General features: G+C 32.2%; 1 protein-coding gene across 1 annotated transcript in view; it reads right to left on the bottom strand.

The window, feature by feature from the left end:
- Pde9 (phosphodiesterase 9) overlaps positions 1–18911 on the bottom strand; it is a 210063-nt gene that overhangs the window by 2601 nt on the left and 188551 nt on the right. Inside the window, exons 8-9 of the mRNA XM_076377885.1 lie at positions 1634–1871; positions 112–498 (exon numbers count right to left, since the gene is read on the bottom strand). Coding sequence (XP_076234000.1) covers positions 112–498; positions 1634–1871 — 625 coding nt within the window. The remainder of the gene's footprint in view (positions 1–111; positions 499–1633; positions 1872–18911) is intronic.

Raw genomic sequence — 18911 nt, 5'->3', positions numbered from 1 at the left:
TTGTTTCTGCTAAATTGAATATAGTGCACGTCTATTGCCATAATTTTCAATCAAATTTGGAATCATAAACGTTACTTCCATCATGACCATATTTCCAAGATTATCGCTTACCAAATTAATATGAGCTTTGTTGGAATAATCAAATTCCAGGATAATATCGGTGAACTGCCCGAGGATTTCATTATGCCTGGCCATATCCGTCGCAAGAATGCACCTGATGATCCCTTCGCGTACTACTCGATACGTTGCATTGTCCAAGGATGCTAGTATATTGCATTCTGGCGCCTCTAAAACACGAAACGCCACGGAGCAATGGTGGTTCTCCAAGGGCGAGATATCGTTGTAACGAAGGGCCAATTCAGTACGAGCGTTTATCTGATAAATGTTATTGTAGCCTGGATGATCTAGATCGTGACAGATGCAGGAGACGATCAGTATAAAAACCTCGAGATCGCCGATCCGTGACGGAAGATCTACTGCCCAAGCTATCGCGTACATCTGCGAAAGCAGAGGGACTAATTAGAGTACGCCTTCATTAATAATTCTTATTTGCATTTTTGTTTCTCCGTTTTTGGAAATGTCGCAAACAATTCTTTGCCCCTTTCATGGATTATACAAGATGTCCCAGGAGCAAACCGAATAACTTCAGCAGCATGTTTGGTAGATTATTCTGAATCAAAAATATACACACTATTGATTTTCGTTCATTCATTTTCGAGATAAACGATTTTTAACGTGTATGTTAAGTATCACACAAGAAGTTAGTTACCGATAAGCAGCAGACTATTTATGATTATTATTATTATTATTATTGTTACCTAGATGTTCATTAGAAATTACTTATTTGGGTTAGGTCTAAAATTTATTTATTTGAAATAAATCAATAACGAATAAATTGAGGTCGATAACGCATATGAGTCTTTTTATTCAGAATGTCCTAAATATGCTGATGAAGTTCTTTAGTTTGCGGAAAACTGTATATTGTTAATAAATTGGAATCAAAATGGAGCGTAGGACTATTACTGTTAGATACTATTCGTTTTTTTTTCATTGAAAATAAATACACTTCACCTAAAATTTTGTATATCCTTTATGAACCGTCAGTGTCTTAGAAAATTCAAATGTATCTTTTAAAACAGCGTATTGTACTTGTAACAATTCAAACTAGAACGTCCAACTAATTATCACAGAGTACTTGTGAAATAGTAACTTTCTCTAGGAAAATCTTTAGTAAATTCTTTAGTAGCAGTAGATATGCTTTAGACATCTCCTTGCAAACTGTTTTAATAAACACTACTATTTTTTAAAAGTATTTCTATCTTAAATCGCCAAATACCTTACATCTACGTTACTACCGAAACACTTACACTATCTAAAATGCTGCATACTCATAGATGTCTTTAAGGGACAGCAAATTTAATTGACATTATTAAACTGCAGATAGCAAGCAGCATCCAGAAACTACGATTTGAAATGTCGTCGAGTACAGAGTCCCTAAGAAAGTTACATGAAAGTAGTTTATTTGCGAGGCGAAGACGTCGCAATTAGTGGCGGGCGTGAGATTCGTCATACTCGAAGCACAACCGTTTCTCGACTCGATTAAGTGTACATTCGTATACAGGCCTATACTTGCCATTTGTGCCACGCAGAAGCAGTGCCTGAAGTTATGAAATGGCACTTCATTGTAGTTGTTGTAAACTTCGTAGAGGAAGTTCCTCAGGATTGGTAAAGGAATGTTGAACTTTTGAGGTAGGTCGAGTTCGACGAACATCGTCTGAAGCATCAGTAGGAGTTCTTCGTCTTCCCACTGTCGTGCGTCAAATGCTGGCGACCGCAGCCACTCTCGAACATTCGATGACACCGAGACGTCGCTGAAACGGTCAAAAAACAAATGTTGATACTGAATATATTGATTAAATCTTAAAATTAAGTTTATTATGTACTTTCAACACTCTCTCATGTTGTTGATTTAGACTATGTGTTTAATAGCTTAGCTTAGACATTGAAGGGAGAAAACATACGAACTTAAAATTTTTGCTGTTTGATTACTTGATATACAGAGTGTTCAACAACAGGTGTCAGAAATTTTATGGGGTGATTCTACATGTCAAAATAAGATGACAATTAAGACTGACAAAGTTGCATTTAAAACTTAGTTTTAGACTTATTAGTTGTTGAGGAACCATTTGAAATACGTGTAAAATGTGTCTGACGTGAGACTTCTATTAATTTCGCTGTGGTTGGATAGTGTCCGGCGGCAAATCAGACACATTTCATACGAATTTCAGGCGTCTTTGCAATAATTAATAACTCTGAAACGATGCATCAAATTGTAGAATTTTGCTTGGAACTTATGTTCATAAACAAAACATAAACTTTTAATAATTCAATTTTGCAGCAGTTGTGTAGTTCTACGAATTCCATAATTCTTCAAGAATTTCATTTTGACTGAATTAAAAAAATACACACAAAAAGTACACATCTTTCAAAGTCTATATCGATTGATCTTAATAACTTATGACTTATTTAACCATTAATATTTTATTTTCTACAGTTCTCCTATTTATACTTGAACTAGGAAATACTCTCTATGAGTACTATTTTATATTATGTTAAAATTATTTGAAAGAAATGTATTCCGTTTGCACCATTATTTATTGGCATTTTGAATAATACAAAAGTGAATTATCTGAACTTTTAATTAGTCAGAGAATCATAAGTTACATATCTACATGACGCTTCTGTTGACTGAGTGTGAAAAATATTACAAAAGTAATTAGTGTAACTATTTATTCAAACTAACAAAATTTGCTCGAACAATTTTTATACGTGGTTAAATCTAAATTTTGTAATTAGTGATAACTTCAAAAGTCAAACTTCGCAACGTGTGCCAGTAATGTGAAAAAGGTTTTCCTAGTATGTTTCACTTTGCCACATTCGTGTGCTCATTTTAATCCAAACATGACGTCGAGATTAAATTAATCGGATTAACGTGTTACTTCGACATTACGCGTATAGTGGTTAGAGTAGGTACTGTATTTCGTGGTACAATGGGTTATCCGCTTATTGAAGTAAATCAATATGGTAAGTCTAATCTACGATGGATTGATATTACGTTAGGAATATATCGATTCATCAAGGGTGTTGCTGATAGGTAACAAGTATGTTCAATCCTGTATAAACTATTAATATATTACAAACGTTTGTAGTAAGGAATGCTGAAAGACGTTTATTAGAAACACATTGATCTATCGGATGAGCAAATCCAAAGTCTGCATGAAGACTGGAATTGTTTTGCATGCAATATAGATAATGCCATGAAGTTGACAGTTTCATGTTAGATAGCTGTACATATTTGATTTATTATTTCTTATTCTCTTAGTATCTCACGCTTAAAAATTAAAAAATGTTAAATACATAAACATATCAAAATACGAAATATAATAATACACAAATATAGTTATGATAAACTCTAATTCTAATCTTTGTTTTTATCTATCCGATTATATTTAACTAATAAAAAATTAAGGGATTAATTTGTGACACCATATGTAATAGGGAGTTAAGTAATTTGATATAATATAAGAAATATTATTTCCTGGTCAATTAATTTTCCTTACAATATTATTCTCATACAATGAAGAAAATGTATCAGAGTTTCTAAGGAAAGTTACAAAACTGTCATTCTTTTGTACTGTCTTTTATACTGTCCAATGTCTTTTGTACATGTAAATGCAAGTACATGTAATGAGAAAACTACTGATTCTATATTACTCAGCAGTTTATAAATATGGAGACCATGGACAATATTCAAAGGGTTATGAAATAATTTTGATAGTAGCTATTTGATTTTCTCTCTAGAGATTCATCGGTATTTTCCAATCAACCTAATCGATTATGCATTGGACATATTTAGTGATAGTTGTACTCTGAACTCAAAATTCTTAGGAATTTGCTGTTACAACTTGGCTGAATCTTCAAAGGCAATTTTCTGAAAGCAAAGTAAATCGTAGCCTTTGGATACTTTGGGATCAGCAGAAGATCAAGGAGATCAACCAGGAACGCATGCTAATCAACAGAGCTAATTGGCAATCCGCATTTGGAATGTGCATCAAATCGTGTCACGCGATAATGTTTGCTTTGTAACGCTTACCATTATAACCCAGCAAATGGCAGGTTATTACAGAGATAACGGTAGCTTAATAGCATTTTGCGGTTGATGCAACGGAGTCTCTGACGACCATCCTTCGACAGTATCGAGCGAAGTGGAGAAACGATGTTGCAAATGACGAATATTCCATTTTCATTGGGTGATCATTGTGCGTTAAACTTCTCGTTTTACTATTATCCAATATTATCAGTACATGTACAATGTTAGATACAGCGAAGTATGTGTAAGGTATACTTGTCATCTTATGGCAGTGTATTTTCTACAAATTGGCGTTTTAGCTTTATGGAAAAATTATTTGAGCCCTAGGAATACTATTCAATTGACGATGGAATTGTATAGACTATTTTATATGAATCGAGACAGTTTCACGAAAAAATAATTTAAAAATGTTATCGACAGCTGGCTTTGGAGCTTCATCCTTGCGAGAAGCAGTTAGCGATTCCCAGATGAGATTTTTGACAATTGTAATTATTAAAACGATTTTGAATGAATAAAAAAGCTTTTAGTAATAAGAAAATATGTTTGATAGCAATATATTGATACATAGTCAATGTTATATTCTTTCTTCCGAAATTAGCTTCATTCTAAATAGGAAATTTATTGAATGTTTTCTCTTATATTTTAAAAACTTTTTTGACATTTATTGTTACGTTTAACCTTCTTAAACTTATGCACAGGTTTGTAATAATATAGATTTGCACACTGAATTTCAAACTTAAAAGATAATAAAAAAAATGTATTCAATACATCTTTATCAAACTTATAGGTGTCTACTATACTATACAAATTTTCAAGTTTTCTATTTAAATATCTTTTCAAAAGCATATACCTACTATACATTGATAATTAAATGCATACGCTTCTATTAGATAATTTAAAATTAACTCTCTTCTAGTTACCACGTCGACTATGTTCCAAGAAAACCTACTGAATTATTGAAACTATTCCTAATACTCAAATATTCCAGAAGTATCCATTACAAATCTCGTCCTACTACTATCATTTTCAACTCCACACATACATACCTACATACACATACTCTAACTTTTCCACCAAAGTAAAATCAAAGAGACCGTACGCAAAATTAGAACCAGACGTGAAGACAAAAAGGTTCCATTCAATATCCCAGTTGAAACTAACAATTGGCACGACAGTTACACAGCTGTACGATTTTCAATGCGAGAAAGGAGTGTGTGCGCTAGTCTTGTTCGAACTGAATCTGTGAACAACTGTATTTTCGTACGATTTCCACGAACATCGGACTTGCAACATTTGCATTACATCTCGATCGATGTGTTTGATCGTTCCTGTTTCGTATACATTGCACGCTCGTTCTAGTTTATTTGCTTTCTTTTCAACGCTAAAGTCGACTCACGTTTGTTTTCGCGTGTGCTCCTTTTTTTCCTATGGAAAACAGAAAACTTCACAAACGATTATCTCGATTTTGCTCGGTTCTCGGAGTGAATAGCTCTCAGAAAAACTTTCTATGATGATTTTGAAGTTTGGTCGTCTTGTTTGTTCGAGGTATTTGACGAAGGAATACAAAACGTTTTTAAAAGCAAATGGTAGAGCCAACATGATTGTCATGGTCTTCATTCAATTATTGTCGACGAGTAGTCGAGATCGCGAAAACGACACTTTCCTATTACAACTTCAATATTTTCTCACCCTGTATTACAAGCACGTTCTTGGTTAGATGCATTAACATGAATGTTCGTGTAAAGTGAAGATGTTTGAGTTTAAATCCTTTTGTAAATCCGTCATTGGGAAAATTTTCCAGCGTTTTCTTTGATTCGAATATTTCTCGCGTATCTTTTTTCGAACTTTTCCTCGCCTCGTATGCCTTTGAAGACTGTTTTCAAAGTGGCATTAGCTCTGAAAATATCGCATGAAGTCAGAGCTATTCAAAGGCCTTCAGCTTTCAATTGCAAAGTGGTACACTGTTGACACAAAGTCTTTCAAATGACATTTTAGAAAAGAATGAGGTTCGTGAAAGATGGTGTGAATGTTTGTTTATTCCCTTCTTCTAATTTTTCAATAGTACTATAAGCAATGCAATAGTAAACTATCGGATAGATATTTTCATTAGATTATTTTGGGTTTATTTGCCAATTTTATAGAATAACAATACAGTATCAGGTATAATAACATATAACTAATAACATATTATAGGTACTACAAGGTAGTAGTAGTAGTAGTAGTAGTAGTAGTAAATGTTTATTTCATTGTTTTTTGGCCTTTAAAAGGGGGCTACATAAATACATAAATGACATATTATATAATGTATTAAACGTACAATTTTCATATTTCTTTATACTATAGTAATTATTATTATTATTTCTATCATTTATCTTTATTTTGTTTTGGTGCTATTTCTCTTGCCTCCCAAATTTTCTTCATCCACGGTATACAGTAAGATACTCTTTACTAGGCTGTTAAATATTATGACTCTCCTTTCGAAATTGTTCTTAAACTTTCTTTGCCCTATTCCCCATGTTTATCTCATCGCTATCATAGATTTCTTGATCATTTCTCTTATAATCGCTAATTTCCCCTTGTTCTTTTGAAAATGAAAACCTAAATATTTGAATTCTTTTACTACCTCTATTTTTTTGTTTTCCCAGCTCCACACTGTTTACTTTTTCCTTCCTTCGCCTTTTTTAAAGACTAGTACTTTAGATTTTTCTGTGTTGATTACTAAATCTTTTTTCTTTAAATAGTTTTTGAATCTAGTAATCATTTTCTTTAGATTGTGTTCAGTTTTTGCAGTTAAAGCAATATCAGCTGCACATGCCAGAATTCAGATTATTTCACTTCCTATGTTTATTCTTTCGGCTCGTCCTCTTTTTATATATTCTTCGAAATCTGCTATGTGTATATAGCGTGAACAAAGTTGGGCTTAGTGAGCAGCCTTGCCTCACACCTTTAATTGTCCAGAATTTTTCTAATATTTCTTTATTTACTTTAACTGCATTACATGTTTTTTCGTACATTTCTTTAATTATCTCGCTTAATTGATAGTTAATTCCCTTTTTTGCTTACTTTATCAAATGCCGTTATTAAATCTGCAGAGAACACGTATAATTTCCTTGCTTGCTTTTATAATTCCTTGTTTACCCCATAGTTTAGTTTAGAATAAAAATGTTATCTATCGTGCTTCTGCCGTTTCTGAATCCCGCTTGTGTTTCTGGGATTATTTCTTTTTCTTCTATTTCCTTTTAGGTATTACAAGGTACTTTATGTTACTTTTGCCTTTTCTTGTAATGTTTACTAGACTTAACATTGGTATTTTATTTCTCTCTTGTTGAGTTTAATATTAAACTATTAATTATTTATATTGATTCCTAGTGATCTAAACTATAAGAATGATAAAGTAGACTTTATATTAGTTTTTTAATTAACATCGTTCTTAAAGAGAAAGTTAGCACATTAGAGATTCTTCCAGTAATGAAGCTGCTTTTTAAGTCTCACTTAGTTTGATTCCCTGACAAACAACTAAAAGCTTAACATCATTAATAGTAAAATATTTAATAGCTATAATAGTTAAAGCATTCGATTTGTTATTAAGATTCAATTTTGTATATACAATTAGTATACACATTTTTTGAGTATTTATACTGGATTCTAAGTATTCATAACGTGATCGCTAATTACAGAAAAAAGTATCTTCTGCCCACAAACTATATACCAAGGTACTTTTACTTTCCATTTATTTTCCTAATTACCTTTGAGATCGTTCGAAGGACGAGAAATCTTTGAGGATACCAGAGCTAGTCGTTTCTTTCCCTGTCCTATCAGCTTTTTCGTTTGATACAGTGTACCAGGACAGAGAAGAAAAAGTAAAACTCGATTACTGCACAAAGCTTTGAAGTACTGAATGCATTGGACACTCCATTAAAATGGACGAGAGCGCAGAAGGCAGCAGATTCTATATAAATATTTAAGCTATCTAGATTCCGCAATTTAACTGCATCAATAACTGTCCAAGCATTTAACTTAAAAAAAAAAGAAACTGTTAATCTTCAGTAGTTTCGTTTGGAAAACTATTAATATCAAATTTAATTGTAAAAAAGTGTTTAAATTACTGATGTCCATATTTCTTACATACTTAATAACTCATTACCGTTGAAATTCATAGTTACAGGCACCTTCGAAGGAATGAAATTAACACCTACTGATGTATTGAATCACTCATGTTCCAATTACTGCAGAGGAGATGAGTTTAATCTGATTTTATTGAAGAATAAATCTAATTTTGTATTGAAATCTTTATTAACCTTTTTGCTACTGAGAACGAAATATCTCACCACTACAACATCGCTTGATCGGCGCTATAGACTCAATCTGAATTTTGCAGTGCTATAAACGAGACATTTCGTCTTGCAATTTCTATTTTGCAGTGCTATGAACGAAATACTTTGTGCCTATCCTTCAACGTCCATCCTTCAGTGTCTATCTTCATTAAAATTTCATTTCCTAATATAAAATACACAAGATATTTCGTTCGTAACACTGCAAAACAGAAATTGCGACACGAGATATCTCGTCTATAACATCGAATAACGAAAATTGTCACGCGAGATATCTCGTCCATAGTGTTGCACAAAGAATATTGCTATAGCCAGATATTTCATCCATTGTAACAAAAGGGTTAACCATTTTTCAAACCTACAGAAACATGTATTAGTTATCATCTATAATCAAATACAGACCATGATGAGCAATTATTACACTTGCTTTAACAAGTATAAAAATAACAAAACTTTAATTTCCACATTTCTTTCCCCAATACTGCAAAATTTCTAGCTTGAAATCTTTTTTTGCTAAACTCCAGAGTGTAAATCATTTTTTTAATTTAAATAGTTTAAATGCAAGCAAGCTGTTCAAATGTTCAAACTATTCAAGTTATTAGAACAGGTTCAAGTTTTTTTCAAACTATTTGAACACCTCCTTTTACAACCCCAGGTCACTTCAAAAGTAAAGCTCCATGGGTGGTCTTAAGATAGTGCTTGACACATCACAGGAATTCGTTCAGCTACAATTCGAATGAGCGCAAGGATAGGATGACTTGAAAATTACCTTTCTCTTTCCTTCGCCACAGATTGATTGTGTTTGGTTTTGCAGATCGGTTATCCGAAAATGTTTCGCTTACCAATTATTTCGAGTAATCGACGTTTGGCTGCCGTTCGATTGAAGCCAAATGAATTATTGTGCAAATTCGCAATGGGTTTCGTACGTTAGCTACGTTAAAAGCGAGCCCTCGGGAGAATTGAATCGGACAGGCCGTCTTGAAATTCAATTTGCGAAAATCCCACGGGCCACAAACTTAATCGCTCACGAAACGATCTCGGGCATGTAGCACGAGCCGCGTCGCGAGATCTTTGCAATGTGAATGCATAAAGAGTGCCCACCGAAGACAATGTGTTTTAACGAGGCTATGTAGAAATTCATGGCGCAGAAGGCAATTACGGGATGCTGTGGAGTCAAAGATAAAACCATCGACGCAATTTCGAATAAGTAATTTTCTACTGTTACGATGAAAACGATTACCGATGTGAGTCTTTGAGGATAAAAGTAGCAAGCGAGATCCGTGCGTGAAAAAGTGATATTTGAGAAGTTCGTGTTTTAAGAAGAAATTTAAAAAGGAAGATATTGAAGTATTATATTTTGTAACAGAAATGGACTGTTTTGTTGACAAGTGACAATGGAAGCGGAAGTAATCGAAAATTTACCATATTTAGGAGCATGATTCATGTCTTCTAATTGGAATAATAGTTACTTCCCAATATTACAATTGATGTTTATTGTTTCTTTGAATTTGTACATTGACGTATGGTAAGCTACGATACAATACTTTGAGGAATGTAATGAATAACTTATTTATAAGGAAATAGACTTTTCCTGTTTGTCCATTTTCATTTTCATCATTATTAATTATTTAAAATAATTTTATATGTATTGTAAAGATAATGAAAAAATAAAATTCGAAAATTGTGTCTGCTACGTGAAGATGCATGCTGTGGTATAATCATTTACTAGCATTTTATTATGTGCATTATATTATATTTTTATTTTATATATGTATATGTATATCTATAAATACGTAGTATAATTTATTATAAATAGTAAAACCAGCCTCAATGAATTTATATTATGGAAACCAATCTACCGATAACGTAATTAATATTTTAGATATACATTTATAATGTAATACTTGCAAGCGTACATACGCTATTTTAATTATGAAATCAAATATAGCATTCAACAAAATAATTTTTACTTCAAAATGTGAATTTCTTTTTGTACTTCATATTATTTCATTCTTCTAAAAGTGATATATAGAGATATACATAAAAATATTCTTTTTATAATGTTTACATTCATACATATATTTGAAAAAAATGCATAAAGAATATTAATTTTTTAAGGAAAATTATAAATTACGAAATCTGAGTTTTCCATTTCTATCTTTTATACTCTTTCAGACATCACAAAGAGATTCCATTCTCTTTTTAAATTCTGAATATAATAACTAGAAACTTACCTAGTAATTATTAGGTATTTCGTTTTTGATGTCTCGTATAACGAATATAACTGAAACGACGTGGAAATAATTATTCATCTATTATAATAATATACTATTTTGATATCTTCTTAAAAATAGTTAGAAATAATACACGTCGCGGTCTATATTTCACCAGTTTCAGTTAATATCAGATACCCCTGAATTTTTCATGTCTTTTGTTAATGTGAAGTAGACAGAAAGATACTTTCAAAAGCAAGAATTCGTGGAACACGCAGATCTTTCGCGTTTCGATGTGTGTACAACGAATCCGTCGAATTCGTTCAAAGTCAGAAAATTAAGAATGTCAGTTTCTTTTGAGGCTAGCCCGCTTCTGGTTCATGTTAAAACGCGATGACGTGCGCACACTCGAAGAGTTTTAAAATTTAGAACGCATATCATTCTGACGTCTCTAGCCACGATTGGCATAAAGAACTGACAACTGCAAACAGAAAGAACTAAAAAGTGTTGACCGATCGTTGTATTCTTAATTTAAAAATTATTCTTATTGCTGAACATAAAAAAGTTTATGTACCGAAAAACTCAGAAATAAAACCCAATAAAACAGAGAATATACGAATGCATACTGTTCAGTGACCAAAAATAACCGCATATTTCGCTCGATACTGCAATTAATGAAATCGGCAAGACGATTTAATAAAATCGTAGGTGGGTCACGAGCCTGGCCATGTTAATTTGCAGCGGCTTTTTGACGTCCAATCGATCAGCGGATAACGCATACATTTACATTTGATTATTGCTGAAGAACCGAAATCAAAAATATTACAATAGTAATATCCAACCACCAAGTCTCAGATTAATATTAATTTCAATGAGTTGAACAATTTTATCAGCGGATCAATTGATCGTTTCCTCATACGATATGCAATTTATTTTTTTAATATAAAGTGTAATCGTATTTTGGAAAACAAAGAAGTGCTTTTTATGACGCAATAAAATTTATAGAACAGACGAGTCAGATACGTGTAAATAGGTTTTATACAATATTATTACCTTTTCAAAATATTTCTTAACTTGATTACTGTACTTTTCAAAATATTACAAATTTTTACAGTATATCAGGAATCTTGTAATTGCTTATAAAAGTAAATTTTATAAATATTTTATGAGATATATTTTCTAATTGATATTCTTTTGAGAACGAGTTTAGTAAACATTGTTAATTCGAAAAGTATTCTTATTTACAATAGATAAATGATTTAACACTTGCACAGCAATTAATACCTATGAAATTGTTCCTACCTCCTAAAGTACTAAAATTTGTTAGGTTTGCTTAAATAAAATTTTTCGAGTGTTATTTAAACTTGGAATTTCATTAACGCGTGCATGGATCGCACATTTGTGAGCTATTCCAGTTTCTTTTATTAGTCATAAATGATGCACTATTTCGAGTATAATTGAGTCAAATCGTTCTTTTCGAAACAGTATAAAATTTCATGATTAACCAATGCAAATAACGTGGAGGTCGATATAACACTCAAAAGCTGCAGTATCTTCTTATTTATAACTTGACATTTAAATGCCTAGATATGAACATCAAAGTTGTCCGGCTGTTAAAACTGCTCGAACGTTACTGGCATTTGAAACACGTAGGTTGAGCACGCCGATAAGCCTCCCTGTTTGCACTCAACAGGAATACTTTATTAGATAATAAACAAATCGAATGTAAATTAATGTTTGCTCGCAATTGACAAGCCTAATAGTACAATTTATAAGTCTACGTTGGAATTCAGTAATCATGCGAGCAGGCAATGAACACGTGGCTATTTATAAAATGCATATTATAAATATTTTTGAGTAACATCCTACTGAATGATTTAATAGTAATCTATTTGTACAAAAAGTTTCGGTTAATTAACGGAAAAATATGAATATAATAATATTTTATAAAAACGCACACGTTTATTATTACGTATTTTTTTTATTACTTGCTCTGTTTTAAAAAGTGTTTTAAAAAATGTGACTACTTTTTGTATTCTATAGCAGGTGTCAGAAATTTTAAGCGGTGATTCTATATGTCAAATAAGACAACAATTAAGAATGACAAACTTGAGTTCAAGGTTTCATTTCTGAGTTATTAATTTTGTAAAATACGCTCCAAATGTGACAGAATTGTATCTGATTTGGGACTTATTCTACTGTCGGTTATATTATATTCTACTGTTAGATAGGTCAGGCGCAGCGATATCAGTGGCATGGGTTTTCAAAGCAAACAAATTTCACGTGTATTTTAGGCGTTTTCACAACTAATAACATGGTAACTCACACGCAATCTAGATATTCTTAATTTTCCTCTTAGTATAGACTATAGGATTACTTCTTAAAATTTCTAACCTCTATGGTCCAGCAGCTTGCATACTATAAATGAAAGTCAATTGTTTATGTGATTCGACTCAACTTTAGTAACAACAAATGTAGATATTATTTTAATCCTTGGTTATTATTCCATTCATCTTTTTTTAATTATTTAAAAAGTAGTCAATTATTTTCAAAAAATAAATTCCAAAAAGAAATGTAAAATTTGTTCTATATGAGGGAAAATAAAAAAATATCCAAATTTTCTGTGTAATATTGTAGTGTAAACTCAGGTAGATGGGCATTCATGAAACATAGTTCGTTACACGTATAACTATAACAGTTTTTCATAAGTAATCACAAATTTAATGGGTACCTGATTGAAACTTCAAATTATATCTCAGACTGAAAATATTGATTTTCGAATTTATTTTTATAAAGCATTTTTCCATTCTTTTGTATTATATACTTTTGAAAGCTTTGAATTCTTTCCTCAATTAAGTAAAGAAAATCAGAGTGGATGTTTGATATTTTTCGATATTGCTTAAATACACTATGTTTCTGCGAAAATAATTATGCAGCTAAAGATTCAATTAACTGCTTTTGTTGTAACTAAATAAACACAGTAAACTCGCGTTACGTTAATAATCTGTTGAACCTTTGTCTGTGTAGAAAATGCAAACACGTTTTTTCTTACGAAGTCAGGGTTTGGTAACTGAATTCTATCTCCTGCAGTTGACGTAAAAGCAACTGACCCAATTTAACGAAGTCAAACGTTTTTAATTTTTATCTCAGAAAGTACCTACACTTAACGCAAAGAATATTTTTTATAATTTCTATGTATCCTTTCTTTTTCTCATTTGAACAGAATAGTATAATACATTTTAAACATTTGGAAAAATATTATCAATGTAAAAGGTCTTAACGAATCTAAACATTTTAAAGAAGTCTGTTATATGCATTTTCATTTTGAAGATTAACTTTCAATTTAATACTACAGGTGCATAAATTAAACCAACAATAAGCTTTCGCTATGGAACGACGCCGTAAAATTTTATCCAGAGACAGTCACTCGAATATTCTACCATTGTATTTCCCCTGTTACATCCACCAACAATTCAACGAGTATAAAATCCTCTACACAGCATATTCTGCTGCAAATTTCCTCCTTCTCCACTGCTGTTATTCTGTCTCTACGTATCTTTAAAAATTCCATGAAACAGTGCAAACACACAAAGATGTCAAGATAGAACAATATATAGAGTATTTTGTTAGATACGTAGAAATTTATGATGTGGGAAGTACCTAATTCTAAAAAATAATCGATGCAGTATATACTTTCCAGAAGTTTGGAATTAGTTGTTAATTCTCAGTAAAATTATACTGTATGGTAAAATATTCTTGATTCAACGTTAATACTTTTAACAACTACTAAAATTTTCTTTTTCATTTCAATATAATGCAATAAAGTAATACCTGCATTATCTACTGCTACCTAAATCGTGTGTCTAAGAAAGTAAGTTTTATTACCCTTAATTTAGAAAACGATTTCGTACTTTTCCTCAGCGGTGTATAGTGTATATTCATCATTCTTCTCTTTTTTTGTTAAAGGCAATTCGCTGTCCACAGACGATTTTCCGTAATGGACAATCTTTCTCCAATTTCAGAAGCTGTCGAGTCTCGAACGATTCATCATGGACGTCAACCCTCGCAATTCGTACGCGTCAAATATGATTTCCCCTATTCCATTAAACAAACAGTCCTGAACGATCTAATCGTGCAAGGGGAGTCACGTGGATTGTTCGAAAAACTGTCGTACGATGTTATACGATATGATTTCAGTAAAAATCCTGTGTTTGAAAAATGAGACAGCACATGCTGCAACAGTGAATCTACAAAACTGATCGGAAATAATTGGTACTGAAATAATTTATTGTGTATAACTTATGAAAAATATTATATTTCTTTTAGCTAGAGAATATTATATTTTATAATTTATTATTATTATAGTGTGAGTATTATGTTTGTTTTAAGGAGAGATTTTCTATACGTGTATGACGTTGTGGCCTTTGTTTGTGTGAAGATAATGAAAAAACAAATGCAATAGATAAAATTGTGCATTGGACATATGCGCAGACTGCTGCTTATAGCAAATTTCGCCTTTACACTAATATTAAACAAAGATGATTACGAACAAGAATTGGCAAATATTATACCCTTAAATTATAAATCTTGAAAATTTGTAAAAATTCACTATCTCCGACGATTAGAATGACTTTTTTAATTGAGAGTAGTATCAACTATGTTGATAAATAAACAAGCTTAAATAATGCTAAACAAATCTTACTGCATTCAAACCAAGAAACATTTAAGTTTCTCTAGAAATATTAACTTTGAATTAGAAATCTTAGTATTAGCACAATTCAGAGCTCTCATTTACATATTATTTCTTCTGTTATTGCGTAACTTCAAAGAAAAAATTACGTTTTAATGTCTCTCAAAAAACAGAAATGCACTTATACAATGAAGATACTTATCGATCCATTACACTATTTCATATTTAATGTTATTAAATAAATAACAAAGGCTGAGAATGTCAATCCTCTTTGATGGTTTAAAACTTATGCTGGATTTTATATCATCGCTTATGGATTGCATATTGGTTCAAATAAAACGTTTTTAGCGATTCTGCCTTTTAACCTCCAATATGTCAAAAAGCAAACGTGTGTCACGCTTAATTATTCATGTACAATTTATGAGCGTAAACATGAAATGTATGGAGATAAGTTTCGATCGTCAAGGGTCACTCGAAAGCACAAAATTCATCCTGCCTTTTTAAAATCCATTTAACGTGATGATCTATGTATGCGCAAACATGGAACGTGCTATTAACTTGTCGTATCGACATTCATGAAATATTATAAAGTAATTTTCTATCAAGCTTTCAATATGTTCCAGGAGGAGACGATAAGTTAATCTGCAACTCTTTTATTATTGACAACAGTTTCAACTTGCGTACATTTGTAGAAGTTAAGAACAATTTTGTGTTCTAAAACTTTTGTAAGATTTAAAAAATTTTCCATATTATCATCGTCAATTTATATCTATAATAACTTTCTTTAAATTTATGTAACTATGGTTAGTTACCTTTATTTTTTCCAACGCTGTTGTAAGTGCTTATAAATTGAGTTTCGGGGAGATAAGTTCTGAATATTTTCTTAATTACTTTTATAATAAATATCAAGCATTCTATGAGCATTAAAGGTTTTATAACGCCCACCAAGCAACGTTAATGCTCTTAAATTCACTTTACAATCTTTAATAACATCTAGCGTTTGTAATTTGTTACACTCCATTTTAGTGTTCATGTGATACAAGTCTAAATTATAAGGAGGATGTCTACTCTGAAATTCTGATTTTAATAAAACTTCACGTAAATGTAGAGCATGATAAAATATGCAAGAAATAATTATCTTCATGGTTGTAAAAAAAGCTTAAAAAGGATGAAATCTATACAATAAATCGTTCAGTTTCATATGACCTATGCATAATACAAAAGTTTTTTGAAGAATTGTTTTAACCATGCAAAAATATATACATTAAATAGCAAAACGTGTTAGGCAGACTAAACACGTAAATATAAAAAAAATATCGCTTTCAAATGAAACATTAAATAAGCTACTCAGTTGCTGAATCGATTAACTCTGTAACATACAATATTTATATTTATTTTAAATATAAAAAGATTAATCATAAATCAAGTCCTTTAGCAGTAAAATTTTAAAAAATTCAAAAAGTGAAGCTTATCATTTTGGACTGTTTACAGCTCAAATAAAGCTATAATCTACTAAAGTTTAAATAATAATTCCGAGTTAGTACATTTTCGATGTAAAAGAAATGTTCTCAACTTTAATGCACAGTAAAACTGTATACATACAAACGCATAAAGAATCATTTTTTTATTTATCAAGTATGATACAAAAAATTTGTCTGCAATAGATTTTCCTTGCCTACTACCTACATGCAATATTGTACATATGAAACCAAGTAATGGGTACTGTATTTCAAATTTTGTAATTTTTGAACTTTTTTGCATACTACTACAAGAATATCAGATCAAAGACCTATTCAGGCATCTCTTCCGACTATTATTCAACTGAAAAATAGAAATTCTTTTTAACCCACTTCCCCACTAAATGAATGCATACAGTGTATTACAAGAGCCATAACTTTCAAATTCAATACTTTTTCCACCATCAACGCAAAGCTAAAGTGCCGTATTGAATCACTGCTATAAAAAAATCTCTTCAGGACATCCGAAATTTCCACTGACTCGTCTTCCATCCGACAGGAATTGTCAAGCCGAATGTCAGACACTGATAGGTCCCAGGGAAAAAGAACGAATAGAGGATCCGTTTCCTGTTCCACTCGACCACGTTCGGGGAGATTATAAATCAGCCGTTTTTATTTCGATGCGCAACACACGCGAAGTGAAACGAACACGAAGTTCTATAATAAATCAAGTTGCCGCCCCGTTGCATTAATAGCCCACGTTGATCGGCGATAACGCCGCGCGTTATTTAACGTGCACGCGCGACGAAAAACGGAAGAGACGGACGCTTAGCGCGGAATTATTTATTCATTTATCTGCGCGACTTTATCGGGCTTCTCCGCGGCGGTGGGATGTCAGCGATGTTACTGGCAGCGGGAAGCGTTGCGAATAAGACGCACGCGTGGAATTTTGAGAGGCTCGTGAAAGGAGCAGCGTGCCAGCCGACAGAGGGACAGAGAAAAAAATTTGCGGGAGGAAGTTCCCTCCCGCGGATTCCATTGAATCGCTATCGAATGCAACCAGCGAGAAAAAGTCGGAAGCGGAATGCAACGTTTACGCCCCGTTGCGTAACGAGAATTTTTTGCCGATGGACGCTGAGTGATGACCGAGGGAAATTGGAATTCTGTTTGCACGTCTGAAGATTCCTCTTCCACTGTACGTTGATCTTGATTAAAGGAGAACAGGCTTGTTGATTATAATCGTTAAAGGTACTTCAAGGATTGCACCAGTTGTGGTAGCGTTCGAGGTGCTGATTTGTTTAGATTTTGACTGGAATCTGCTCGACCAACTTTCAGTGGTTTATTCTCGTCTGGGTTATTCTAGGCGAAGTGATCCAACGTTCTTGCTCGACAATTTTTTAAAAATTTGTTTTTTGTAGGTAGATATACATATGTTTATCTACCTTTCTAGGTAGATGCTTCAAAATGCGAATTATTTTTCCCTGATCATTTTCTGTTTGCATTCGGGGTCGAATTAAGGTTTTCTGTGAGTCAGGTCTAGGCAACAACTGATGACACTCTTAATTTGAGAATTGGGGGTGAAAGTAGAATTTTTTATAGGATTGTAAAAGATACCTGTTTTCAATCAAATGGGACTTTTGTAAAAAAACATTAATGAATCATGATTGATAAAAACATGAAAAAATAAGGCGTTTTAAAGGATGAAACTCGTCGCTATGCCCCCCCCCCCCCCCCCCCCCCCATCCGCCCCCACCACATTTTGGTCTACTTACAGTTAGTAATAATAATCATATTTATGTCATGACAATCGCTGTTTCTGACGATTTCAGGGATTCACAAAAATTAAAATATTTTAACGGGTGTCAATCACGGACACATGGAACACAATGTATTTGTTCTAGGAAAGAACAAATTACAACTCTTGTTCTTTATAATATTTGTTTAAATAGAAACAATTTGAGGCTAGTTTGGCTAAAAAGACGAAAAATTCATTTCGAAATTTTAAAAGAATTAAAACATCAAACTTAAGTTTTTTTCGTGATTGTGCACACGTTAGTCCATTAATTAGTT

The sequence above is a fragment of the Calliopsis andreniformis genome, chromosome 1 (assembly GCF_051401765.1).
Source record: "Calliopsis andreniformis isolate RMS-2024a chromosome 1, iyCalAndr_principal, whole genome shotgun sequence".
NCBI classification, from domain to species: domain Eukaryota; kingdom Metazoa; phylum Arthropoda; class Insecta; order Hymenoptera; family Andrenidae; genus Calliopsis; species Calliopsis andreniformis.
The sequence above is the reverse complement of the archived record's forward strand: the minus strand, read 5'-3'. Positions and strand labels throughout refer to the sequence as shown.